The following is a 24,069-nucleotide window of genomic DNA, read 5'->3' on the forward strand; positions in this document are numbered from 1 at the left end:
CAAACAGTGGCTTGCATTGCATGATTCTCTATCACAGGTACTTATTTATAATATGCATGCATTTCTGATATTACATAGAGCAAGATAGTGACAAACTTACATAGCTGTCTATTACAGTATTTGCACTATACCCTTCAGTTTCCTGTCTGAAGTTTTTGAAGAATTAATGATTTTATCATGCATCACATTCTTCATACTATCCATGTAAGGATTATGATGGTGTTAAATAGAAGAATATGGTGAGTATCCCACACTTCTATTGACCCTACCCAATACACTAAAAACTATCAAGTGGATAGATGTATTGGTATATTACCTCTTTATAATATTTATGTCTCAGATACACTACGTTTATTTATATAACATCTCTCATAGGTTTTATTGGGATCATATAATGTTTTATGAAAATAATTCTATTTTAAGATACTATTTACTTATGACTATAAAACTGTACATTTTTGTTCTCTCAGAGGATCTCAAGCAGTATGATTTCTAACTTAACATGAGAGGGAATTTGATTGTTTCTTCTTGAATTAACAAGGTAACCAATCTCTTAAAATTATTTACTACCTAATAGTTTCAAGATTTAATATCATAAAATAGTACTCATTCCTAAATTATTCAATAATACATTTTACTGCACCATTTCATTTTATACGTTTTTTGTCCCCTGACTATAAATTGGATACCCCAGCCATCATTTCACTGTCCTTGGTGCATACATAGCTCAATATTATTAATCTCTTGATCTAGATCCGCACTGTCCAATAGAACTTTCTGCAGTGAAGGAAATGTTCTATAATCCGTGTTTTCTAATATTGTAGCCCTTAGCCACATTTGACTACTGAACACTTAATATGTGCAGCTAAGGAATTAAATTTTTAATTTAACTTAATTTTAATAGTTAAATATGACAAGGGCTGGCAGATTGGACTACATAGCTCTAGATGCTTATAGCCTAAATATGACTATAGTATGGGAAGGAGAATTCTGTTTTTTTAGGACATAATCATCTTTGATTCTAAATTTTTGTTATTGTGCCATCTATAATATCAAGTCCTGATGCAAAGCAATTTTATCATGAAGAGCACTGGTCTTCATTTTCCGGGATTGCCATTTTATAGGAAGAATTAATATACCATGTGATCACAATTTTCTAGAGTGAGATACAGTTAGAGGAATTGTAAAATAGTGCTGGTTGAGATAGCTTATTCTATGATCTCCATGAAGGAATTGGATATGTCCGAAAAGAAAAAAACAATCAAATATTTCAGTATTTCTTATATTTCTTGAAATAATAAGAAAATTTGAGGATAATATTGTATGTTTATCAGCTAGATAGAAATTGTATAATTTAACTAAAATGAGAGAATGTTTATTTTTCACATAGTTTGTACTCTTTTTCAAATTGAAATCATTATAGTGTAAGTTATAATTCTAAAAATCAAAAATATTTTGGGAAGTAAAGTTTCACAAATAATTTCAGTCTCTAGTATCTAATTAAAAGAATGATGTCTTTTATTAATATTATTTATTTCATAATTTCTTTTTCAACCTATGTCAAATCAAATTTTGAGAAGATAAATTTAAATGTTTTTGCAAACATTCATAAATAAGCAAAGTTCAAATTATGATTATGTTTTTCATAGCAGTTTAATAACTAAATTAATAAAATAGCAGTGACTGCAAATGCCAAAATAAAAATATCTTTTTGATCTATATATATTACTTACTTGAAAATGCATTGGTATAGAACATAGTTAAAGTACTGCATTTTGGGGCTGTCTTAATGTGAGAGTAACCACTTGTGTTTCAACTATGGTTTAATATCATCGCATTTCAATTGGCAATTTTCCTTGAAATTATATGTCTATGCATGCACACACACAGGGGGATATGTTCACAGTGAAAAACAAATATTATTATTTTAAACATAAAAATGAAACATCTCATGAGTATTCCACAATTATGGTTTGGCTAGTGTTTGCTAGTCCAAAGAACAATACTGTATCCAACTCTGAGGAGGCAAAAATAATATTAATATATTATTGATTTTTCATTTGACAGTTACTTAAAGTCATTTGAGTTTAATACACTACTTGATTTATTTAAAAAGCAGCATATAATTCTTCTTCCAATATGCTACTATATTACCACACAGAGGGAAGACTGGCTCTTACTTATAGTGAGAAAGCATGGAGTATGCTTAATGGAGGCTAATGATAAAATAAATTACTTTTAATTCTTTTATGAAAACAAGTGGGGTTTGTGGTTGTCCAAAGTTGGAAACATCATAAAAAGGAAAAATATTTACTGATAGTTTGGAAAACCGATTTCTCAAGAACAAGTTAGTGTAATTTGTAATGAAAATAGCAGCTGGTAAAGGTATTACACAAAATATACTCCTATTGGAAAAATTTAAGTCTTTGAATATAATAGAATATAAAAAATAATAAACACTACAAGTTATTGTACATCACTCCTATTGTTTCTTGAAATCATTGCCAGTCCTTGCAGTGGTATAATTTTGGAGATAAAAAAGAGCTTAAAACAAAAGAATTGATGACCCAAAATTCCAGCAAACATTTCTTAAACATTTATGTATTTGGCACAGTGTCCATTGCACTTCTAAATTAAATATAAAGGATTATTAATTTTTGCTTAGATTTGAAATGATTAATTTACATTGAGTGGAGAATTATTGTATAGAATATTATGGATCTATGTAATTTTCTCCAATTTTTGTAAACTAGTATTTATGGACAAGAAATTTTATACCTAAATTGTTATTTTTCAAGAGCTAAATCTTCTGCTTTATGTAGGTTTTTACATGTGGTAAAGAGAGTTTTGAAAAGCATTCTGTTTTTACGGCTCATCTTTGTACAATTTCAAATGTATTGATATTATTGAAGCAGAACTCAACAGGCCTTCTCTAAAATTAGGATTTCTCAAAATTAACAAGGTGTTTTTGAATGCCCAAATTGAAGTTTGAGTGGTTAAGATTACAAATATATTTGGAATTAAAATGTGTTAAGACAAAGTTGAAATAATAACTCACTATAAGTTTGAGGAATATTGCTAAATGAACAAATTATTTTCTTATGTATTAAACTAGAAGAAGAGAAAGGAAAATCAGTAGAAATACTAACATTTATGACTTGTCTTTATATTAGCAACTTGTAAATACATTTAAATTGTATTTGTTAAAAATCCTATTATCTTCATGAAATCCAGACTGAAGCCAGTATATTGATTTACTGTACAAATAAAGAATAGACAATAAATAGTGTTTAATTTAATTCATAAATTCTATCTCCATTTTAAAAGACAGAATTCTGCATCATTATTTTTCTGCTCTAAATTCAATGTATCATAACTTAAGATCCAAAAATGTGGCCTGTAGGTATATCCCATGTATAGTTCCATTGTTTTTCTATTCATTTATTAATGTTGTCATTTTTAATTTGTCATCCATTTTGGTTTAGTTTTGTGGTGACATCAAACAAAAATCACAGGAATAATATTAAAGTGTATATAAAAGAATAAGAATTAAAAAGAGAAGGAATATTGCCAAGTCTTTAGGCTGACACACATGATATTAGGCGGTTGACAAACTAAACAGCAAGATTGGTTTAAAAAAGTTTCTGTGTAATTTTTGCTAGAATGTGTAGCTACTGATTGTGGATTATGTCACTTCAAAGTCTTCTTACCAGGAACAGCTTCATTGTCTTTCTGGGTGGATACACGCAGCTATTAAAGAGGAAAGTCATCTCCTTTTTCCTTGGAACAAGGCGTTGATAGATAAAATTCACTTTATTTTTTTTAATTTTTGTTTTTTATTTCAGAGTTTTATGGGGTTACACACATTTTCTTTCTATAATTTACTTTTGTACAATTTGAGTAAAAGTTACGAGTGTGCCCTTTACCCAGTTAGTATTCGCTGTACCTGTTAGGTGTGAATTTACCCATCCCCTTCCCTCCCACCTACATGATTTCCCTTGAGTTTAACTTGTATGTGTACATATAAGTGTTGATCGAATAGTTAATTTAGTATCGAGTGCATGTGCCATTTGTTTTTCCATTCTAGCAATACTTCACTAAGAAGAATGATCTCTACTTCCATACAGGTTGTTACACAGGATGCTAGATTACCATTTTTTTATGTTTAAGTAGGGCTCCATGTTATACATATACCGCATTTTATTAATCCACTAAAGTATTGATGAACACTTGGGTTGTTTCCATATCTTTGCAATTGTGAATTGTGCTGCTATAAGCATTCAACTGAAGGTGTCTTTTTATAAATGTCTTTTTTTTCCCCTTTGGGTAGATACCTAGTAGTGGGATTGTAGATCAAATGATAGGTGTACTTTTAGTTCTTCGAGGTGTCCCCAAACTACTTTCCATAGGGGCTGTACTAATTTGGAGTACTGCCAACAGTGTATAACTATACCTTTCTCTCCACATCCACAGCACCATCTGTTGTTTTGGGACTCTTTGAAAAAAAAATTCTCACTGTAGTTAGGTGATATCTCATCGTGGTTTTGATTTGCATTTCCTTGATGATTGGAGATGTTGAGTTTTGTAAAATTTTTTTTTTTATTTCAGCATATTATGGGGATATAAATGTTTAGTTTACATATATTGCTTTTGCCTCACCTGATTCAGAGCTTCAAGGGTATCCATCCACCAGTGTGCACAGAACCCATTAGGTGTGTATAAACCCATCCCCTCCACCTCCTTCCCACCTGCCTGACACCCGATGAAAGTTATTACTGTATGTGCAATGAAATGTTGATCAATTAATACCAATTAGATGGTGAGTACATATGGTGCTTGTTTTTCCATTCTTGGGATACTTCATTTAGTAGAATAGGCTCCAGCTCTATCCAGGATAATACGAGAGGTGCTAGATCCCCATTGTTTTCTGTGGCTGAGTAGAACTCCATGGTATCCATATATCACATATTATTAATCCACTCATGTATTATTGAGCATTTGGGTTGTTTCCACATCTTTGCAATTGTGAATTGTACTGCTATAAACATTCTAGTGCAGATGTCTTTTTTATGGAATGTCTTTTGTTCTTTTGGGTAGATGCCCAGTAATGATATTGCTGGATCAAATGTTAGTTCTACTTGTAGTTCTTTGAGGTATCTCCCTATTACTTTCCACAGAGGTTATACTAGTTTGCAGTCCCACCAGCAGTGTCTTAGTGTTCCTTCCTCTCTGCATCCATGCCAACATTTATTTTGGGGGGACTTTTTGATAAAGGTCATTTTCACTGGAGATAAATGATATTGCTTTGTGATTTTGATTTGCATTTCCCTGATGATTCGAGATGTTGAGAAAGTTTTCATATATTTGTTGCCATTAGTCTGTCTTCTTTTCAAAAGATTCTATTCTTTTTCTTTGCCAAATTTTCATGGGGTTCATTTTTTTCTTGCTAATTTTCCTAAGTTCTATACAGGTTCTAGTATCAGCCCTTTATCAGATGTGTCACAAGCAAATATGTTCTCCCATTATGCATGTTTTCTGTTCACTCTATTAATAGTTTCTTCGGCTGTGCAGAAGCCTTTTAATTTGATTGGTCACATTTATTTATTTTTGTTGTTGCTGTGATTGCTTTTGCCATTTTCTTCATAAATTTGTTGCCTAGATCAATATCTACAAGAGTTTTTCTAATGTTTTCTCCTAAAATTCTTATAATTTCATGCCTTAAGTTTAAACCTGTTATTCATTGTGAGTTGATTTTTTGAGAAGTGAGAGCTACGGATCCTGTCTCAATCTTCCACATGTTGTTATCCAATTTTCACAGCACCATTTATTGATTAGAGATTTTTTCCCTCAGTACATGTTTTTGTCTGCTTTGTCAAAGATCATATGGCTATATGAGTGCAGATTTATATCTCGATTCTCAATTCTGTTCCATTGTCTATGTTTCTGTTTTTCTGCCAGTACCAGGATATTTTGGTTACTTACAGTCTTGTAGTATAGCTTGAAGTCTGGTAAATTAATGCCTACAAATTTGTTCTTTTTGATTAAGGTTGCTTTATCTATATGGGGTCTTGTCTGCTTCCATATTCAGCATAGAATTATTTTTTCTAGATGTGCGAGAAATGATGTTGGTATTTTAATAGGGATTGCATTGAATCTGTAGATCACTTTGGGTAGTATGGGAATTTTAAGAATGTTGATTCTGCTGCTCTTGTGTGTAGTATGATTTTCCATCTGTTTATGTCCTCTGCTATTTCCTTCCTCAGTGTTTCACAGTTCTCTCTATAGACATCTTTCACCTCCTTAGTTAAATATGTTCCTGGTTATTTTATTTTTTTTGTTGCTATTGTGAAAGGTATTGAGCCTTTGATTTGGTTCTCAGTTTGCATGTTCTTGATATGTATGAATGCTAGTAATGTGTGTACATTTATTTTGTAACTTGAGACTTTACTGAATTTGTTTATCAATTCCAGTGGTCTCATGGCAGAATCTTTTGGGTTTTCTGGACATAAGATCATATATCAGCAAAGAGCAATAGTTGGACCTATATGGATGCCCTTGATTTCCTTCTCTTCTCTTATTGCTCTGTGTAGGACTTCCACCGCTATGCTGAACAGAAGTGGTGATAGAGGGCAACTTTGGTTCCATTTCTAAGTAGGAATGCTTTCAATTTTTCAGTATGATGTGGTCTGTCATATATGTCTTATGTTACTTGAGGTAAGACCCTTCCATGCCTATTTTGTTAAGTGTTCTTACCATAAAAGAGTGCTGAATTTTGTTGAGTGATTTTTCTGCATCTATTGAGAGGATCATATGATCTTTGTTTTTACTTCTATTTATGTGGTGAATTACATTTATAGATTTTCATATGTTGAACCACCCCTGCATCCCTGAGGTGAGGCTCACTTGGTCTTGATGGATTATTTTTTTGATGAGCAGCTGATTTTAATTTGATAGGGTTTTATTGAGAATTTTTGCATCTATATTCATAAGGGATATTTGTCTGTAGTTTTTTTTTTGTTTTTTTTTTTTTTAGTCCTTTTCTGGCTTTTGTATCAGGGTGATGTTGGCTTCATATAACTTACTGGGAAGGATTCCTTCCTTCTCTCTGTTGTGGAGTAATTTCTGCAGGATGGTCACCAGTTCTTTGTAGTTCTGGTAGTATTCAGGTGTGAATCGTCTGGTCCACAATTTTCTTTTTTATAAGAAGGCTTTTTATTATTGCTTCAATTTCAGTGCTTGATATTGGTCAGTTCAGGAATTCTATTTCTTCATGATTGAGTCTCAGGAGGCTGTGTGTTTCTAATCAAACTTGAAAATCAAGTTTACATACATAGAGATTTTATAGTATTCAGAGATAATATTTTGTATTTCCAAGGTATCAGTTGTAATTGCTCCTTTTCCTTCCTGATTGAGCTTATTAGATTCCTTTCTTTTCTGCTTCTGGTTAATCTAGCAAAAGGAACATCAATTTTGTTTATATTCTCAAAGAACCAACTTTTTGGTTCATTCATCTTTCATATAATTGTTTTGTTACTGATTTCATTTAGCTGTGGTTTTATCATGGTTATTTTTTTTCTTCCCTGGATTTGTAGTTGCTTTGCTCCTCCTTTTCCAATTATTTGACTTGATTCATTATATTGTTGATTTGTGATCTGTCTTTTGGATGTTGGCATTTATGGCTATGAGTTTTCCTCTCAGAACTGCTTTCACTGTGGCCCACAGATTTTGATATCTTGAGTCCCTTTTTCATGAAGTTCAAAGAATGTTTTCATTTCCAACTTAATTTCCTCTTTGATGTGAATATCATTCAGAAGTAGGTTGTTTAGTTTCCATGACTTTGTATATATATATGAGTGTTTATTTTGGAGTTGATTTCTAATTTTATTCCACTATGGTCTGAAAAGATGCATGGAATAAATTTCTATTTTTTTAAACTTGTTCAGACATGTTTTGGGGCCTACTTTGTGGTCAGTCTTAAATAATGTCCCATGAGCTGATGAGAAGAATGTATATATTGAGTGGTTTTTGGATAGAATGTTTTGTAAATGTCTGTTGGCCCATTTGTTCTAGAGTTCTGTTTAAATGCATTGTTTCTTTGTTTATTTTCTGTTTTCAGAATCTGTCCTGTTCTGTCAGAGGGGTGTTGAAGTCACTAGCTATTACATACATGCTGTTTATTATTTTGTTTAGATCAAGTAGGATTTGCTTTATGAATCTGGACACACCTGTGTAAGTTGTGCAAATATTTAGAATTTGTATGTCTTCTTGTTGAATTATTCCCTTTACCTTTATATAATAACCATCATTGTCTTTCATTACTTTTGTTGATTTGAAGCCTACGTTATCTGATATGAGTACTGCTACTCCAGCTTTCTTGTGTTTTCCCTTAGCATGGAATATTATTCCCATCATTTTACCTTGAGTCTGAATAAGCCCTGGTGGGTTAGATATGTTTCCTGGAGACAGCAAATATTTAGTTTCTGTATATTTATTCACTAAGCCAGCCTATGTCTCTTCAGTGGGAAATTCAAGCCATTCACATTTATTGAAATAATTGATCAGTGGGGTAGATTTCTTTTCATCCTGTTGAGTTGAACTTTGTTGCCTTTTTTATCTCTTGAGCCATTGTGGTATCTGGCTCTTGATCTTTAGCTTTTTGGTGATTTTACACTGGTTAGTGTTTATTGTATTGGTCTATGAATAATGCAGCTATGAGTACATCCAGCAAGGGAGGTCTTGTGTTGACAAATTCCCTTGGTGTTTGCTTCTGAGAAAGATTTTATGTCACCTTCATATATGAAACTTAGTTTTGCAGGATACAGAATACTAGGCTTGGCATTAGTCTGTTTGAGAAGACTGAGAATAGGAACCAAATCCCTTCTGTCTTGCATAGTCTCCATATGAGAAGCCAGTAGTTAGTCTGATGGGTTTTCCTTTGTAAGTTATCTGCTACTTTCATCTTAGTGCTCATAGGAGCACCTCTTTCATGTTTTACTTTGGCTGGTCTGATGATTATGTGTTGTGATGTTTGTCACTTTGTGATGAATCTTCCAGGAGTCCTTTGAGCTCCTTGTATGTGTATATCTAGATTTCTAGCAAAGCCAGGGAAATTTTCCTCAATTTTTCCTTCAAATAAATTATCCAACCCTTGTGTATTTTCTTCTTTATCCTCAGGCATGCCTATGATTCTTATGTTAGTCCTCTTTATGTAGTTTGATATATCCTGTAGTCTTTCCTCTTTTCTGTTATTTCTCTGCTCTATCTCTGTCACTTACTTTTTAAATTGAAAATTGTTGTCTCCAACCTCTGAGATTCTTCCTTCTGCCTGATCTATCCTGTTATCAAGGCTTTTCACTGGGTTTTGTAGTTTCTTGAATGATTTTTTTTTTCAGCAGTTCTGTTTGATTTTTCTTTAATAATTTAATTTCTTTAGTGAATTTTTCATTCATTTTCTGCATTGTTTTGTGCTTGTGTTGGTTGGATTTCTGTTTTATCTTGTATTTCATTAAGCTTCCTTACAATACATGCTCAAAATTCTTCATCTGTCATTTCAATATTGTGCTTTTGGTTGCTATTGATTGCTAGGGAGCTGGTGTTCCCTTTTGAGGTGACCTTTCACTTTGATTCATCATACTTCCAGAGTTCTTTCACTGATTCCTTCTCATCTGGAGCAGCTGTTACTTCTTAGCTTTGGATTTTCTTTTGTTTAGTTAATGACATGCCTAGTTTAATCTCGAAGTCAGTAGATGCTGCTTGTGGGTGTGACTCAGGCACAACCTCTATAATTGAGTCAGTAAATGTTTAACCATTTCGGTATGAGCATCGAGTATAGTCAATAGCCACAGATGAACGCACACATCAACTTTAGCCGGCAGCCATGATATGAAGGCGCACAGCAGAGCATCGACTTTGGCCGACAGCTGTGATATGACTTTTCTAATTTTTCATTTATCAAAATTAAATTGTGAATATTTAAAAATAACATAATGAAAACATATATGTATATGTTACCTATTCTGATTTACATTACAAGTAAAGCTGCCTATAAAGTAAAACAAGCTTTCAGTGCTTTAAAGCTTTCCTTGTCACACAAGAGCAAAACGGATTTGTCATCAGTGCACAGCACAAACTATCGTGGGGACTATGAGTGCCGGCCATAGGCAAGGTTTTGTGGCCGGTAAGCACCATACAGAGCTGGTTAAAGGGCATGCAAATTGACCTCCCTGCCAGTAGGTGGTGTTTCCTGGAGGTAACAAGCTGCACTGTTGTTTTTGGATCCTGTGACAGGTTCTAGCTCCTCAGGTGAAGCACTTTAATGCCCCAATTGGTTGGTGGGGCCCTGGAACTTCTAGGTGAGTTTTATATTCTCCACCACAGCATAGGTGGGTGGGGGAGTGAGGATGAGTGGGGTTAGATTCGCTGAGCCTGCCCTCAAGCTCCACAAATGCTGGCAAGGTATATACAAAGGTTAAAAGTTCATATCCCACCTCTGGGAAAAGCTGCTGAAGAGGGGCTTAAGTGGCCCCATTCAATCAGAAAGTCTGCATGTGGAGGAGGGGCTGTCTGAGACCCACAGTCTGGCAGTCTAGAGGAGGTCTTGCTCCTTTCAACCCTCCCCTATTCCTAGATTTCTCTTGGGCCTCTGCCAGTAGGCAGAACCTCAAGCCAGCCAAGTGCTCCTACGACTGAAATCTTACAAAGTATGACTGTGATGTAGGCAGGGAGGTTCCCTGCCCAAGATCCTGTCCTGACCTATATGCAAGGCCCTCCTGTGGAAGGAGGGGTGCCCCAGTAGCATATTGCAGCTAGTATCCACCCTGCGCTCTCCCCCTGGATCTGCCCCTATAGGCATCCACACCTTCCAAGACTAGATTATGAATATCCTCACAAATATCCTCTCTGTGCTGCCGGGTACTGCACTTGAGGCCTAGGTGTATGGTATGCTGTCTGCATGCCCATATCCAGGACCAAGAGATTAATCTCTGACCATACCAGGGATCAGGATGCTGGTCCTGATCGGGATGCTGTTCCTGGATCAGGATGCTAGTTACTCATGGGGTGCCCAATGTGGTTTGATGGCCCTCTACCTTGGGGCCTGTCTTGTTCTAATGGGGCTGCCAGGTAAGCAGTATCAGGCACAGCTGGTGGGCAGTGAGCTCCCAGTCCAAGCATCCCTCAGGCCACCGCAGGACCAAAAAAGGAGAGGTCTGGTCCCCCCTCCTTGTGGAAGTATCCATGTGGCAGCTCAATTGTTTCTCTCTATAGCCCTGGGTGTGGTAGGGGCAGGGGAGAAAAAGAGATTAGGTGAAGGAAAGTCAGCAATCAGGTCTTCTCTGACCCTCTCTCCAGAAGGCAGTCTTCCCAGAATGACTTGTTTCTGTAGTCACACAGAATTCCCTGGGACCCACTGGACCCCTGTGGCTCCTGTAGTCTGGGTAGGAGTTGAGAAATGTCTGTGTGGGCATGAGCAAGATGCAACCTGAGGAGTTGAAGACCCGTGGGGAGGACAAAGTTGCCTGGATGTTTGAGAAGCAATATTATACCTGCTGATTGGCTAGGGTCTGTGGGGCAAGAGACACCTGGCCCCATTCAATCAGAAAGTCTGCATGTGGAGGTGGGGCTGTCTGAGACCTGCTTACGGTCCTGTCCCCTAGTCCCCCAAAATTGATCCCTGATTGTGCCAGGGAGAGGAGTGCTGGTCCTGGGTTGCCTTTGGGGTGTTTTAGCAGGTTTGATGAACCCCTAAGGTTAGCTCCAACCTATTGTCTTTACCTCTTCTCAATGGAGTATAGTGAGTTTATTCCCCTAACTGAATCTCCAATCTGATAGATTATACTTGAGGGTACAATCCTTCCTAATTGCTTGAACTGGAAGGCAGTATGTTTAGCTATGGGGTTGTTCCCACTGTCGTTGATTGTAGTTTGTGTGTAGGAGGTACTTATCAAGGAAATCTTTTGAGCCCATTTTAGGCTCTGGTCCCCCAGGTGGGTATACAAATGTCCCAAGCTTTAGGAGGGGCCCTGTAGCCCCCAGGGGGTTTCTTGGTCCCTAGTCCTCCTGAGATAATGGGCAGAGCAAGATAGACTGTGGCTGGAATTTGAGAGTCTCAGTGAGGAGGTTGGCTAAACCTCAGCAGGGCTCAGATGTTGCTTATCAGGCTGCTAGGACATCTGCTGATATGGAGTCCAGGGCTCTATCTCCAAGCTGGGAGAGCTATTTATGATGAGAGGGGCCTAATCATGTGATTGCTAAGGTTCCTAGCCGGGTTTTTTCTTTCCCTGTCCACTAGCCCAGTTTCTCTGTGGGGTGGAGCATGCATCCTCCCTATTTTTTCCCTGGAGCTCCACAGCACTCTGCCCTCTGATTTGTCCATGTGCATTCCCTCTCTGCTCAAGACTGGTTCTTGAGCCACCCCGCAGTTCATGTGTCTGACCCTCTGGCATGTATATCCACGTGACACTGGTAGGTAGGGTTATCTCCAATCGTGCACCCCTTTTCTACCACTAAACCCCAATGTGATGGAGGTAGGCCTCTCTATCTACAGAGATCCCTGCCAGAGGCACGCTCCCCCCAGGAGAGTAGTGGCGGCTCCTGAGTCTCTTGGATCCCTATTGATCAGAATGGTGAGAGGGGCTGCTGCTGGTTCAGTCTTCACACCAGAGGCATTCAGTTGTGAGGGGAACCAAGGGCTATGCTAATTCAGACCCAGTGTTACAGCTTTCTGCAGTATGGCGATTCTCCAGCAGGGGGTGCACAGCCCCCCCATACCCTCCTACTGGCTATGGACACAGGGGCTCTCTTGCCACCGGAGCCTGGAACCGTGATCTCTTCCCTGTCTCCCTGTCCCGCCCTCTTGACCAGGGGGAGTTAGGTTCAGCCATCTTTCTGAGCCGCCAAAGGGTGAGCACGACAAACGCCTGTGTTCAGGAAGATTGTAAACTACAGCTGTCCTGCCAGTGGGAGTGGAGGTATGGGAGTGGGAGCGGCCCCCTGCACTGAAAAGCAGATCTCTAAGCACAGAGTGTTCTAGTGGCCACTCTTGTGGGGGGAGGGACTGTGATTTATCGAGACCACTCTCATGTTTGGGGGAGTCATAAAGTCCTGCCCACCTGTCTGAGCCACTTCCACTGTGGCTACTCTCTCTGAGGCAGGTTCAGCTCCGAATCCACCCCCTTGCAGGGAGATAAGTCCTTCAGCAGGGAGCACTTTTGTGGTTGTTATGGGAAGGGAGGGGCGATGGCTACAAGCCAGCTTGAACCAAAACTACTTTTTGGGATGCCAAGCGTGGAAGAGGTGCAGAGGAGGAGGCATCCGAATGCAGGAATGCTGGCTTTCTGATCCCTGGTGACAATCCCCTGTGGGATGAGGGCCTTGTGTCTCCCTGCTTCCCTGAGGCACCCCATTTGGGGAAGGGGGCCCCCTCTTACCCTTTCACTGGGACCTGGGCCTCTCTGGATTTGGTTCATGCCACCGATATTTCTTTTCTATCCTTTTCTCTCTTAGCTTCCCAGCTTCTCTTGATGGGGTCCCCAGACTCCTCTGCTATCTCTTCCCGTGGTCCTCATCCATGCAGTAATTGTTCTCTGCTCTCCTCAATTCAATACTCTACTCTTCTGCCAGGACAATCTGACAAGCTGTGTCTCTAGTTGACCATTTTCACTCTCTTCAGACTTCACTTTCTGATAACTAATATCTTACCTTGATTTGTTTTTCAGACTATCTACTGGGGTCTTGTTTTTAACCACCATCTCCAAAATCCTGATGATATACCTAATTTGCTTTTAACTGTTGAATTTATTATATCATAATTCTGAAAACTTAGTTGCTTAACACTAATGAAAATTAAAACTAAGTCATGTATATAGGGGAATAATCTGATAAAATGCTTTGAGCAGATATTGCAATTAGTACTTAAGTTTAAGGAGCTGGGAAATCAATTGTAAAATATTAATTGGTCTTCCTAAATAATTTAAACATTAGTATGATAAATATAATGCCATCTGTTTTTTCTGGTTAGACCTGTACTGTATTATTAATTCATGAGAAGAGAAATTAATAAAAGTTTTAACTTATTCTTTCATATCTAAAACTCAAAATAGGCTATTCAACAAATATCCAGTGAAGTCATAAATTTATCCCAGATATATATACACACATATATAGATATATTTCACAAACCATATTTTGTTAACAAATGACTAAAATTGTCATGCCTCAACCTTCTGCTATTAAACAGCACTTCTCCCTACCCCTCAATTTCTTTGATTTTATGATGCCATAGCATGTCCATCATTTCACACTTAAGTAATGGATGGCAAATCCATTGCTTTCTGTCTCTCTCTCTCCTTTACTTTGCAAGCACTTTTTCTTTTCACATGGGGGAACTTTGGCCACCTTCTTAAAACATGATTATCTAGAGGATTTATAAAGTGTGAAATTAATGCCTATTTGACACAAATATTTAATATATAAAATAGTGCCTACAGATATTCATATATGTCACATAGTTTTAATAAAGATTAAATGAAATAACTGATTTGAAACCGTCTAGAGCAACTAAAATGCTGCACCAAATGGAAATTATCTTTTGAACTTTGGTGACTTTAGGATTTATTTATTATGATAATCTGGTGCTTATTGACAAAATACATTAAAATGATTATTGGATATTGAAATAATCATGATTACATTCACCCCAAGATGATGAAAGGATGTGTGATGATGGAAGATAATTGAATTTTTGCCATATAGAATATGTCTCTTTCTTGATTAATCTATAAAGTCATATTTCAAATGCTTCCTAAAGTCACATATCAAAAATGCAGAACAATTAATATAAAAAAGCAACCTTCGCAATTTGTCTTATAAGTGCTGTTTGAGCATTGATTATTAACAGATTTTAAAGTTCTGTTAGAGAACACTTCGCTATTATTTGAGTATTAGAATGATTTTTTTTTTTTTTTGAGACAGAGTCTCACTTTGTTGCCCAGGCTAGAGTGAGTGCCATGGCGTCAGCCTAGCTCACAGCAACCTCAGACTCCTGGGCTCAAGCGATCCTCCTGCCTCAGCCTCCCAGATAGCTGGGACTACAGGCACGCGCCACCATACCCTGCTGATTTTTTTCTATATATATTAGTTGGCCAATTAGTTTCTTTCTATTTATAGTAGAGACGGGGTCTCGCTTTTTCTCAGGCTGGTTTCGAACTCCTGACCTTGAGCAATCCGCCCCCCTCGGCCTCTCAGAGTGCTAGGATTACAGGCGTGAGCCACTGTGCCTGGCCTATTAGAATGATTTTAAAAAATGATATTAATTTTAGAAAAGGAAGCAGCATTGATGGAATCCACATCTCAGAGAAGTTTAGACCTAAATGTGAAAATTAAACATGTACAAAAAGGAGTACACTAAATGAGCCCTTTGTGGAATAAAACTTAATGCAAATTCCAGTTTTATATAATGAAAGTACTTTATTAAATCTTTTATTTTTACATCTCAAGTTTCAGAATACACAGGAAATAGTTATGTCAAATAGAGCAGCCAGTCCACCTGCTCCCTCTGCTTGCTCTAGTCCAGGGGTCCTCAAACTTATAAACAGGGGCCAGTTCACTGTCCCTCAGACAGTTGGTGAGTGTGCACTGTGGGCCTGGGACAAGTGGCTGCTAAGCAGGACAGGCAGTGGTGGCAAAACCACCCAGAAGGCTGGATAAATGTGCTAGGCGGCCCATATGTGGCCTGCTGGCCGTAGTTTGAGAACACCAGCTCTAGTCAATCCCTTTGAAAGTAACAGGTCCATCACTTGCTCTAGTTTATCTTTCTTCCAATGTGGCTACTTTTCTCACAGTATCCCAGGTTCTTGTCGACCTCAAGAACTTTCTTGTTTTTACTCAGGCTGTGAAAAAAAAAAAACTTTGCTTGTGCTTGTGAACAAGAACATAGAAGTGACTACACAATACATCATGGTTGTTGAATGGCGTATTTTTGACTTCATGAGACATTAAAATAATTAGAATGAGAGCCAAGTGATGTTAGGATAATGGCGGCATGTAGATATTTCTTATTTTTATGTATTACATAAATTTGTACAATTTTAGCAATTTACTGTAGCATGTAAACCAGTCATTCACCTAGAATTAATTTAAATATGTCACAAATGAAACGAGCACTATAATGAAGGAAGATGTAACAAGAATATAAAGGAAATTATGCCTTGGAATTCTTCTGACAAACCTTTGAACATCACTTTTGTGGTTAGAAATTTCTAGAATCGCATATATTAGAGGCCCAGTTCCCTTACATACTTACCTTTTTAGAACTAAATTGCTCAGAGGCTATAAAATAAGTCTTTATAAAATGAATTTGCTTTCTGGCTTTTCAAATATTTAGATTTTCAAAGGTGCTTATTTTGTTTCTACATTTGCTTTCTCTGATTGTCATGATTCTGTCTCCCTAAATACAACTGTTGTCTACCCAACCACTCACTATGTATTGCCAATAAAGGGCATCACTTAAATAGTTTGGGGACTACTGGAACATGTAGAAAAGTTTTATTCTTTATATCTGCTTTTGTTGTGCTTCCCCTATCAATTTCCAAACTAATCCTGGTCTACAGTAGGAGTGGGTTGTGGGGGAAGGGTAAATAACTTTAAGGTTATCTTATCATTATTTCATTAGCAACAGAAAAATTAGAGCAAAATAAAGATAAGCATGTAAGCATATTTTTCTTGAATATCTGGGTTAAATTTACCATACTTCCATAAAACTAGCAGCGACTATTTCTGTCCATATTTAGTATTAATAGCTAAATTTCTGTACTGGTCTCAAGGAATTAAACTAAGCATTTTCAAGGAAAACGTTTTACGTTTAAAGATAATAAATTTTCAAATGTAAGGATTGAAATCAAAATCTGGTGATTGAGATTACTTAAACATGCATATTCATATCCTGGTAGAGTTAGGGTTGAGTTCAATATACAGTTGTTGAACACTGAATTTAAGACATGCTGGAATATTAATATTATCAAATATAAACTCTATGAGGGAAGGGATTTTTGTCCGTTTTGTTCACTGAAGTACTCTCAGTGCCTAGAACAGTGCTTGGCATATAAAAATGGTTTAATAGATATTTGTTGAATGAATATATATTGAATAGATGTTGAAACTAACAACTAACTAGAGGGTAAATATCCCTTCTAGGTTGGCAATATGTATATTCAGTTATGCTTTAGAAATGATATTGCCTTTTTCCCCAGTGGTTTTCCCTGGCTTTTAAAACCTCTGAAAGTATTTCAAGTCATGAAACATTTTGAAATGTTTTATATGACGATAGTATTAAAGGTAGAGTAGAACAGATTCAGAATGGATTGGGAGAGGGGGACTTCTCAGAATCAGGTCACTTTCTTAATTCTTTCTCTGTTGTAGAGATATTGCAACGTGTATGCAATATTTTTAAAAACGGTCTATAGTATTCTGCCAGTTGTAATAATGTGTAATACCTAAGGGTAAGATAAGAATAGAATAGCAGTTTTAATTCCAATTGTCACTGCCCCATTTTTATTTTTGCTTATGTTTGCATGGTATTTAAAAAAATCACACAGGCAGACACTCAAATTTTCTTAGATGTCCTAGATTACAATGTATTAGACACGCATATATATGTGCATATTAGCCCATAGTGTGAATGGGATATTTTTAATCTCACATTCAAAACAGAGCATAAGGCCAATAATTCATGAGACCTAATCTTGAATCTTGAGCAGGTTTCCATATTATGTAATCTTCATGCTTATCATTGAGCAAATGATGTTAAAAATATAATACCACATACAATAATCTTTTTATATTCTTTACTAAAATAATATAGTAATTTTTCTATATTATGTCTTCAGAATTACTTATTGTTATACTTAATATATTTTACAAATTGCTGCAACTACTCAACACAGGAAGGTGGTTGGACCCATAATATATATTTTTATTTTGTGATCGGAACTTATAAAATGAGATGTTTAGTTTATCCAATTCACCTATTGGTTGTATTCATAACCTAAATCATCTCAATTGTTGTAATAAGTGCATTTGTTTTATTACTGATTGCAAATTTGAAGATATCATTTTCCCCATTTTGCATCTTCTAATATTTGCATATGCATATTTAAAAAAATTCAGACATGCAGCTATGCAGTGGGACAATTATTTCATATAATACATTGTCTGGAATAATCAGAGCACAATATCCAGCAAGTTATTTATATGTCCTAAGCCCTTTTGTTTTTAGAACCATTACTAAAACTTTGTTAATGTTATTGATTACCAATAAATATAGAGAATTTCCTTAATTAGATATCTACATGCATTAATACTTTTCTGTAATGGAATTTTAAATAACCATCTGCCCTCCGATCTTTTAAAACTGCCAAATGCCTTGATAGCTACATTAACCTTTATTTAATTATAAAATATATAACACCTAATAGAATTTAGTGCAGTGTGATACAAATTTCATTTCGTGTTTCATATTACCTACAAATAATATCTAGAAGCACATTAGAATGTTTTGATACTAGATACTAGATTGATTTAGAGATTAAAAGATATTTAATGTAGCAAAGTGAGACTATATCAAACAAATTAAATTGAGAATTAAGAAAGGAAACTGAAGAAAAAATTTTGCAGAATATAATGAAATCACAATTTCTTATTAAATTTTATCAGAACTAGAGAACTGAAGTACTTTGTAATATTTCAGTGAGTGAAAAATAATACAAAAGGGCGTGGAAAGTAGCCATGGAGATTGTTTTTTGACTAATTTTTTTAACATGGTAAAGTGGTTTCAAATTCCTTTCTTATTTTTAAACTCTAGTTTAGTTGTTCTTTAGAGTTAGGTAATTCCTATCTCAGCTTTTAAATGTGAAAACCCATTTTCATATGGGCTACCTTCTGCAATCTCTAAACAAATTCTTAGGGTTAGGATGTCTTCTGGTCCAACTCTTCCATTGAATATTTGGACATAATTTACCAAACTATATGTAAACCAAATACGTAAATCTCAACTGGTGGTCCAGCTGCTATATCAATATCTCCAAATATATGGAACTCACTATCTCCTGAAAATGTTTTTATTTTCCAGAATGCTTAAATAAGCAGTTGTTTATGTTGATCTGAGAGTTGTCTCCCTATAATTTATAACTATTCTTGTTTTTCTCATCCAAAGAAAGAAAACTCTAATCCCCTTTCCACATGATAGTTCTTCTCACATTTAGGCATTTGTCACATCCACCCCTTTCCTCTCCCAAAAGACTTTTCTTCTTCAAATCAAACTTTCTGAGTCCCTTATTTGTCATGATTATTTGTCTCCTCTTTTGTCCACATTGTTTTTTACACTTTAATGCCCAGAACTGAAGATATAGAAGATTGTATAAAATATTCATTGTCAATAGAATAATCACATTTGAAATTTATAACAAAGAATATGATTATATTTGCAGTTGGTAACAAATATCCCTTTACTTTTCCTTAACTATTGAATTAAATAGTTTTATTTATTTTTTATTATTTTTTCTTTCTTTTTTAAGACCCATCTATAAGAAATATATATGCCTATATTTAATAATATATGCCTATATAATATATGCCTATATTTAAGGTGTACATCATGATATTTTGATATACATAGTGAAATGATTACTATAAGCAAATTAACATATCCATTCTCTCAATTAGCCATAGTTATGTGTGTGTATGTATGTGTGTGGATATGTCTGTGTGTGTGTGTGTGTGTGTGTGTGGTAAGAATACCTAAAATCTATTCTTTTAGCAAATGTCCAGGATATAACAATATTATAACTCATGCAATATTATAATACTCATGCTATTTTGATTTTCATTTCCATGATAACTAATGATGTTGAACATCTTTTCATGTGCTTATTGGCCATTTGTATATCTTCTTTAGAGAAATGTCTACTCAGATCCTTTGTGAATTAAATGGTTTTAATTATTTGTATTACCTTTAACTATCTTGATATATTAAATATTATCTTTCATATATTTTATCAATGCTGGACACTTTTATAAATACTGTCTCTTTTAATTACTGTTGGTATCTTATTTTCTTTCATATTAATGTAGAAATGCATAATATGTGATTCAAAACATATTTTTTATTAATTTATTTAACAGTGCCAATTATGCTATAGTTCATTTAATGATTTTAAGTTAAAACTTAATATTTAGTTAACATGCATGTTTACGGTTGGCTTCTTAATAATTTCTTCTTTCTCTTCTCCTCTCTTCTTTCTTCTTTTCTTTTTTCTTATTTTCTCTTTGACAGTTTTCTGTGGGGTGAAACAGAGAACCGCCATAATCGTAACTGTTATGGACTTGTTGTCCGGGACGTATATATTTGCGGTCCTGTTAGCATGCGTCGTGTTTCAGTCTGGCGCCCAGGAGAAGAACTATACCATCCGAGAAGAAATGCCAGAAAACGTCCTGATAGGCGACTTATGGAAAGACCTAAATTTGTCGCTGGTTCCAGACAAGTCCTTAACATCGCCCATGAAGTTTAAGCTAGTGTACAAGACTGGGGAAGTACCACTGATTCGAATTGAAGAGGATACTGGTGAGATCTTCACTACTGGAGCTCGCATTGATCGTGAGAAATTATGTGCCGGTATCTTGATGGATGGCCAATGCTTTTATGAAGTGGAGGTTGCCATTTTGCCAGATGAAATATTTAGACTGATTAAGATACGTTTTCTGATAGAAGACATAAATGATAATGCACCATTATTCCCGACAACGGTTATCAACATTTCAATTCCAGAGAACTCGGCTATAAACTCTCGATATGCTCTCCCAGCGGCCATTGATCCTGACATAGGAATAAACGGAGTTCAAAACTACCATCTAATTAAGGTGCGTTTTTAAGATACTGTGAACGACATTATCTCATATTTTTAAGGAGAAAAAAAAATCTTAGTGTACTTCAAATTTTGAGTAAACCGTTAGGCCAATTTTACAAAGTTTAAGCAAAGCATAGTGGAGTAAATTCATCAGTACAATTTTTGTAATTACATGGGGTTTATGAACCTTCCTTGAATGTGTATTTATTTTCAAATAGTTGTATTTCCCTTAATCTATTATAGAGGTCAAACAAGGAACTCAGCCTTGCTACTTAAACATCAGTAGCTTGACAAATATATCTTTTAATCTGTCTAGTTATGACTCTGCCACAGACTTGACCTAAATGTTAAGAATGAATCTATGAACCTGACTCTCAAATTTTTTGGTGATTATTTTAAGTAGAAAGCTTTACCTTGCTACTTGAAAAGATGCCAAATACATTTATTTGAGGGATGACTAGAACTATTTATGACTAGCATTTTTGAACATATCCAAATTAATGATAAATATTTTTTTCATGATGATTTGACATAAAGGCAAGATCTTTATGCATATTCTGAATCATCAAAGTGAGATTAAATTTTAGTCAATGTGCTCTTAATGTTAAATATTTTCATTTTGTACCAATTCTTTGAAGACAGAGTAGTCATTTGCTGTAAAGGGTAAGTAAGCCTTTTAACCATAAAGAATCATTTAATTTAAAGAAAATTTATTCTGGCTTGATTTGACTCTTGAGATGGGGAAGCCAGAGGGAAGAATAGTTGGAATATTTGCTATTCTTCGAAATATGTGCAGAGGGAACACTTTTATCAAGTGAATGAATGATTCCTTTAAATTATCTATATGGTATATAGAGTAATGGAATATTCAGATTTGGGTATGTGAAATAGTACAGTGCACTTGAGTGATTTTGGAAAATATATAAAAGAACAAATGTGAAGATAACAGATAGATATGGCCAGGGAATTTTCAAACTTTTGTAAATATTTTCTGATTATTTACTGTCAGACTATAATTCACATAATGATTAATGTTTAAAGTATACAAAAAAACAGATATCTTTATAATAGAATGTCTTATGCTCTTTCAGGTAGATGCCCAACAATGCTATTGCAGGGTCGAATGGTATTTCTATTTCTTGCTGTTTGAGGTATCTCCAAATTCTTTTCCACAAAGGTTGCACTAATTTGCAGAGGTGACACAAGACATGGAAAATGGGCCCCACATCTACTCACCATCAAATTGGTACTGACTGATTAAAACTATGGTTTTCAAATGGTGGCAATGCTCACCAGGGATTTGCGGGGAGGGGGACCCAATCTTAGGGATGTGGAGAGCACTTCGGAGGGGAAGAGCATAACTCTAACCCTTCTTAGGGAGAGCCAAAGATATACAATGTAACCAAAATGTCAGAAAAAAAAACCAAAAAACTTTTTATCGGGTGGTGGGCAGGCGGGAGGGGGGGGAGGAAAGGGGTGTATGCTTTCATAGTGTGTGGTGCACACCACCGGGGGATTGGACACATTGGGGGGAAGGAGGGGGGCAGGGCAATATTTGTAACCCTAACAATATTTGTACCTCCATAATATGATGAAATAAAAGGAAAAAAATAGTATACAAAAAACACATAAATAAGGTATTCTGATATATATCATCTGAAGATTTTGGTCTGGACAGCATATAATATGAGAAAAGCGCTCAATTGTGGCCAAGCTATTGTAAAGACATATTTGTTTATAATTTCATTCAAAAGTCAAAGGCTATAGATCTCTTGTGTAAATTCAAGTGAAATACAGATATGTTTGAGTATATGAAGTAAAGACAAAAAGAGAAGAGTTAGATTATTTATAAATGAGCATTTAGAGGTGAGGTATTTGCAATGACATCTCCTTATCTGGGGAAATGGAAAACATAGGCAGGAGTCAGAAAGATACGGATCACAGTTCTGTGCTTACCTCTTACTACACATATTACCTCCAGCTTAATCTTTCTGACTTTTAATTTTTTAAATCATAATATGAGGATGTTGATATAAATATCACAGGGGTAGAATTGGGAAGAATAAGCACTAAGTATAGCATAGAGAAGATATACCTGCATAGAAGATTTTTGGAGATGTTTTAAAACATTTGACTCTATAAAAATGTGAGGCTTAAATAGTAAATTGTGTGGAAGAATGGATACTTTCTCTAAAGTAACACTGTCTAATAGCATTTTCTGTAAAGACAGAAGTTCTATAATCTGTCATATCAATACAGTAGCCACAGCCACACGTGGCTATTAAGTACATGAAACTTGGCTACTGCTACTAAAGAAATGAATTTTTAATTAATTAAGTTTAAATTTAAAAGCCACATGTGGTCAGTGGCTACCATATTGGATAGCAAAGCCTAAACATAGAAAAAGAGTTTATTTGGAAAATAAAAATTAATAGGTAAAATCAAAATAAGACCTTACCAAATTTAAATCAGGTATTAGCAATAGGGCCTCTTCCCTCCACCTTCCTGACAAATGTGTTGCTTTAAAACACCATGCTTTATCCAAGGAATAGTTTCTTCATGTCTCCCTTAGGGCAGCTTAATGAACTCACAAGAAATTTCTGATTTGTCTTGAAAGCTGCTGAAGAAATTCAAATAAAACAAATAAACCCACTGGCATAATTTTAGCTTTGTTAAAATGTATTTTCATTTGACATTCTTTGAAAGATTGCCAACAAGTGACAAAAACACATGCTCACTAGAGGTTCTTAGGTGAGTCTTAGAAATACAAATGCTCTAAAATTTCTTTCTACTTTAGAAAGTGTGATAAGCCTAGAGTAACTATATGATGTACCTAAAGTACTGGGGCATTTTTATGGCCCCATGGACAAATACTGTTTTGACTTCTTGTTAAAAATAATGAGAATGGAACACAAAGCATAGCACCAGGCATGCAGAGGGCCATGACATGGGTGACTTTAACTGAATGCACTTTGACTTGCAAAAAGGCCCTGTCGTGAAAGTGGCATGTATGCTGTGAGTAATGGGGGTTAAAGAAAAAGAAAGAAAAGTGTTTTGATTCTTCTATAAACTTTAATAAATTTTACAATTTGAAATATGTAGGCCAACCATAATACTTTCTTTTAAAATACCCTCTGTCCCGCAGAATTGGATGAGAATTTAATTAATATTA

General features: G+C 35.5%; 1 protein-coding gene across 1 annotated transcript in view; it reads left to right on the forward strand.

The window, feature by feature from the left end:
- The window catches only part of PCDH11X (protocadherin 11 X-linked), an 859,890-nt gene that overhangs the window by 41,852 nt on the left and 793,969 nt on the right, over nucleotides 1–24,069 (forward strand). The window contains exon 2 of the mRNA XM_075999346.1: nucleotides 20,327–20,910. Coding sequence (XP_075855461.1) covers nucleotides 20,371–20,910 — 540 coding nt within the window. The 5' untranslated portion in view covers nucleotides 20,327–20,370. The remainder of the gene's footprint in view (nucleotides 1–20,326; nucleotides 20,911–24,069) is intronic.

This window comes from Microcebus murinus, chromosome X, assembly GCF_040939455.1.
Source record: "Microcebus murinus isolate Inina chromosome X, M.murinus_Inina_mat1.0, whole genome shotgun sequence".
Taxonomy (NCBI): Eukaryota; Metazoa; Chordata; class Mammalia; order Primates; family Cheirogaleidae; genus Microcebus; species Microcebus murinus.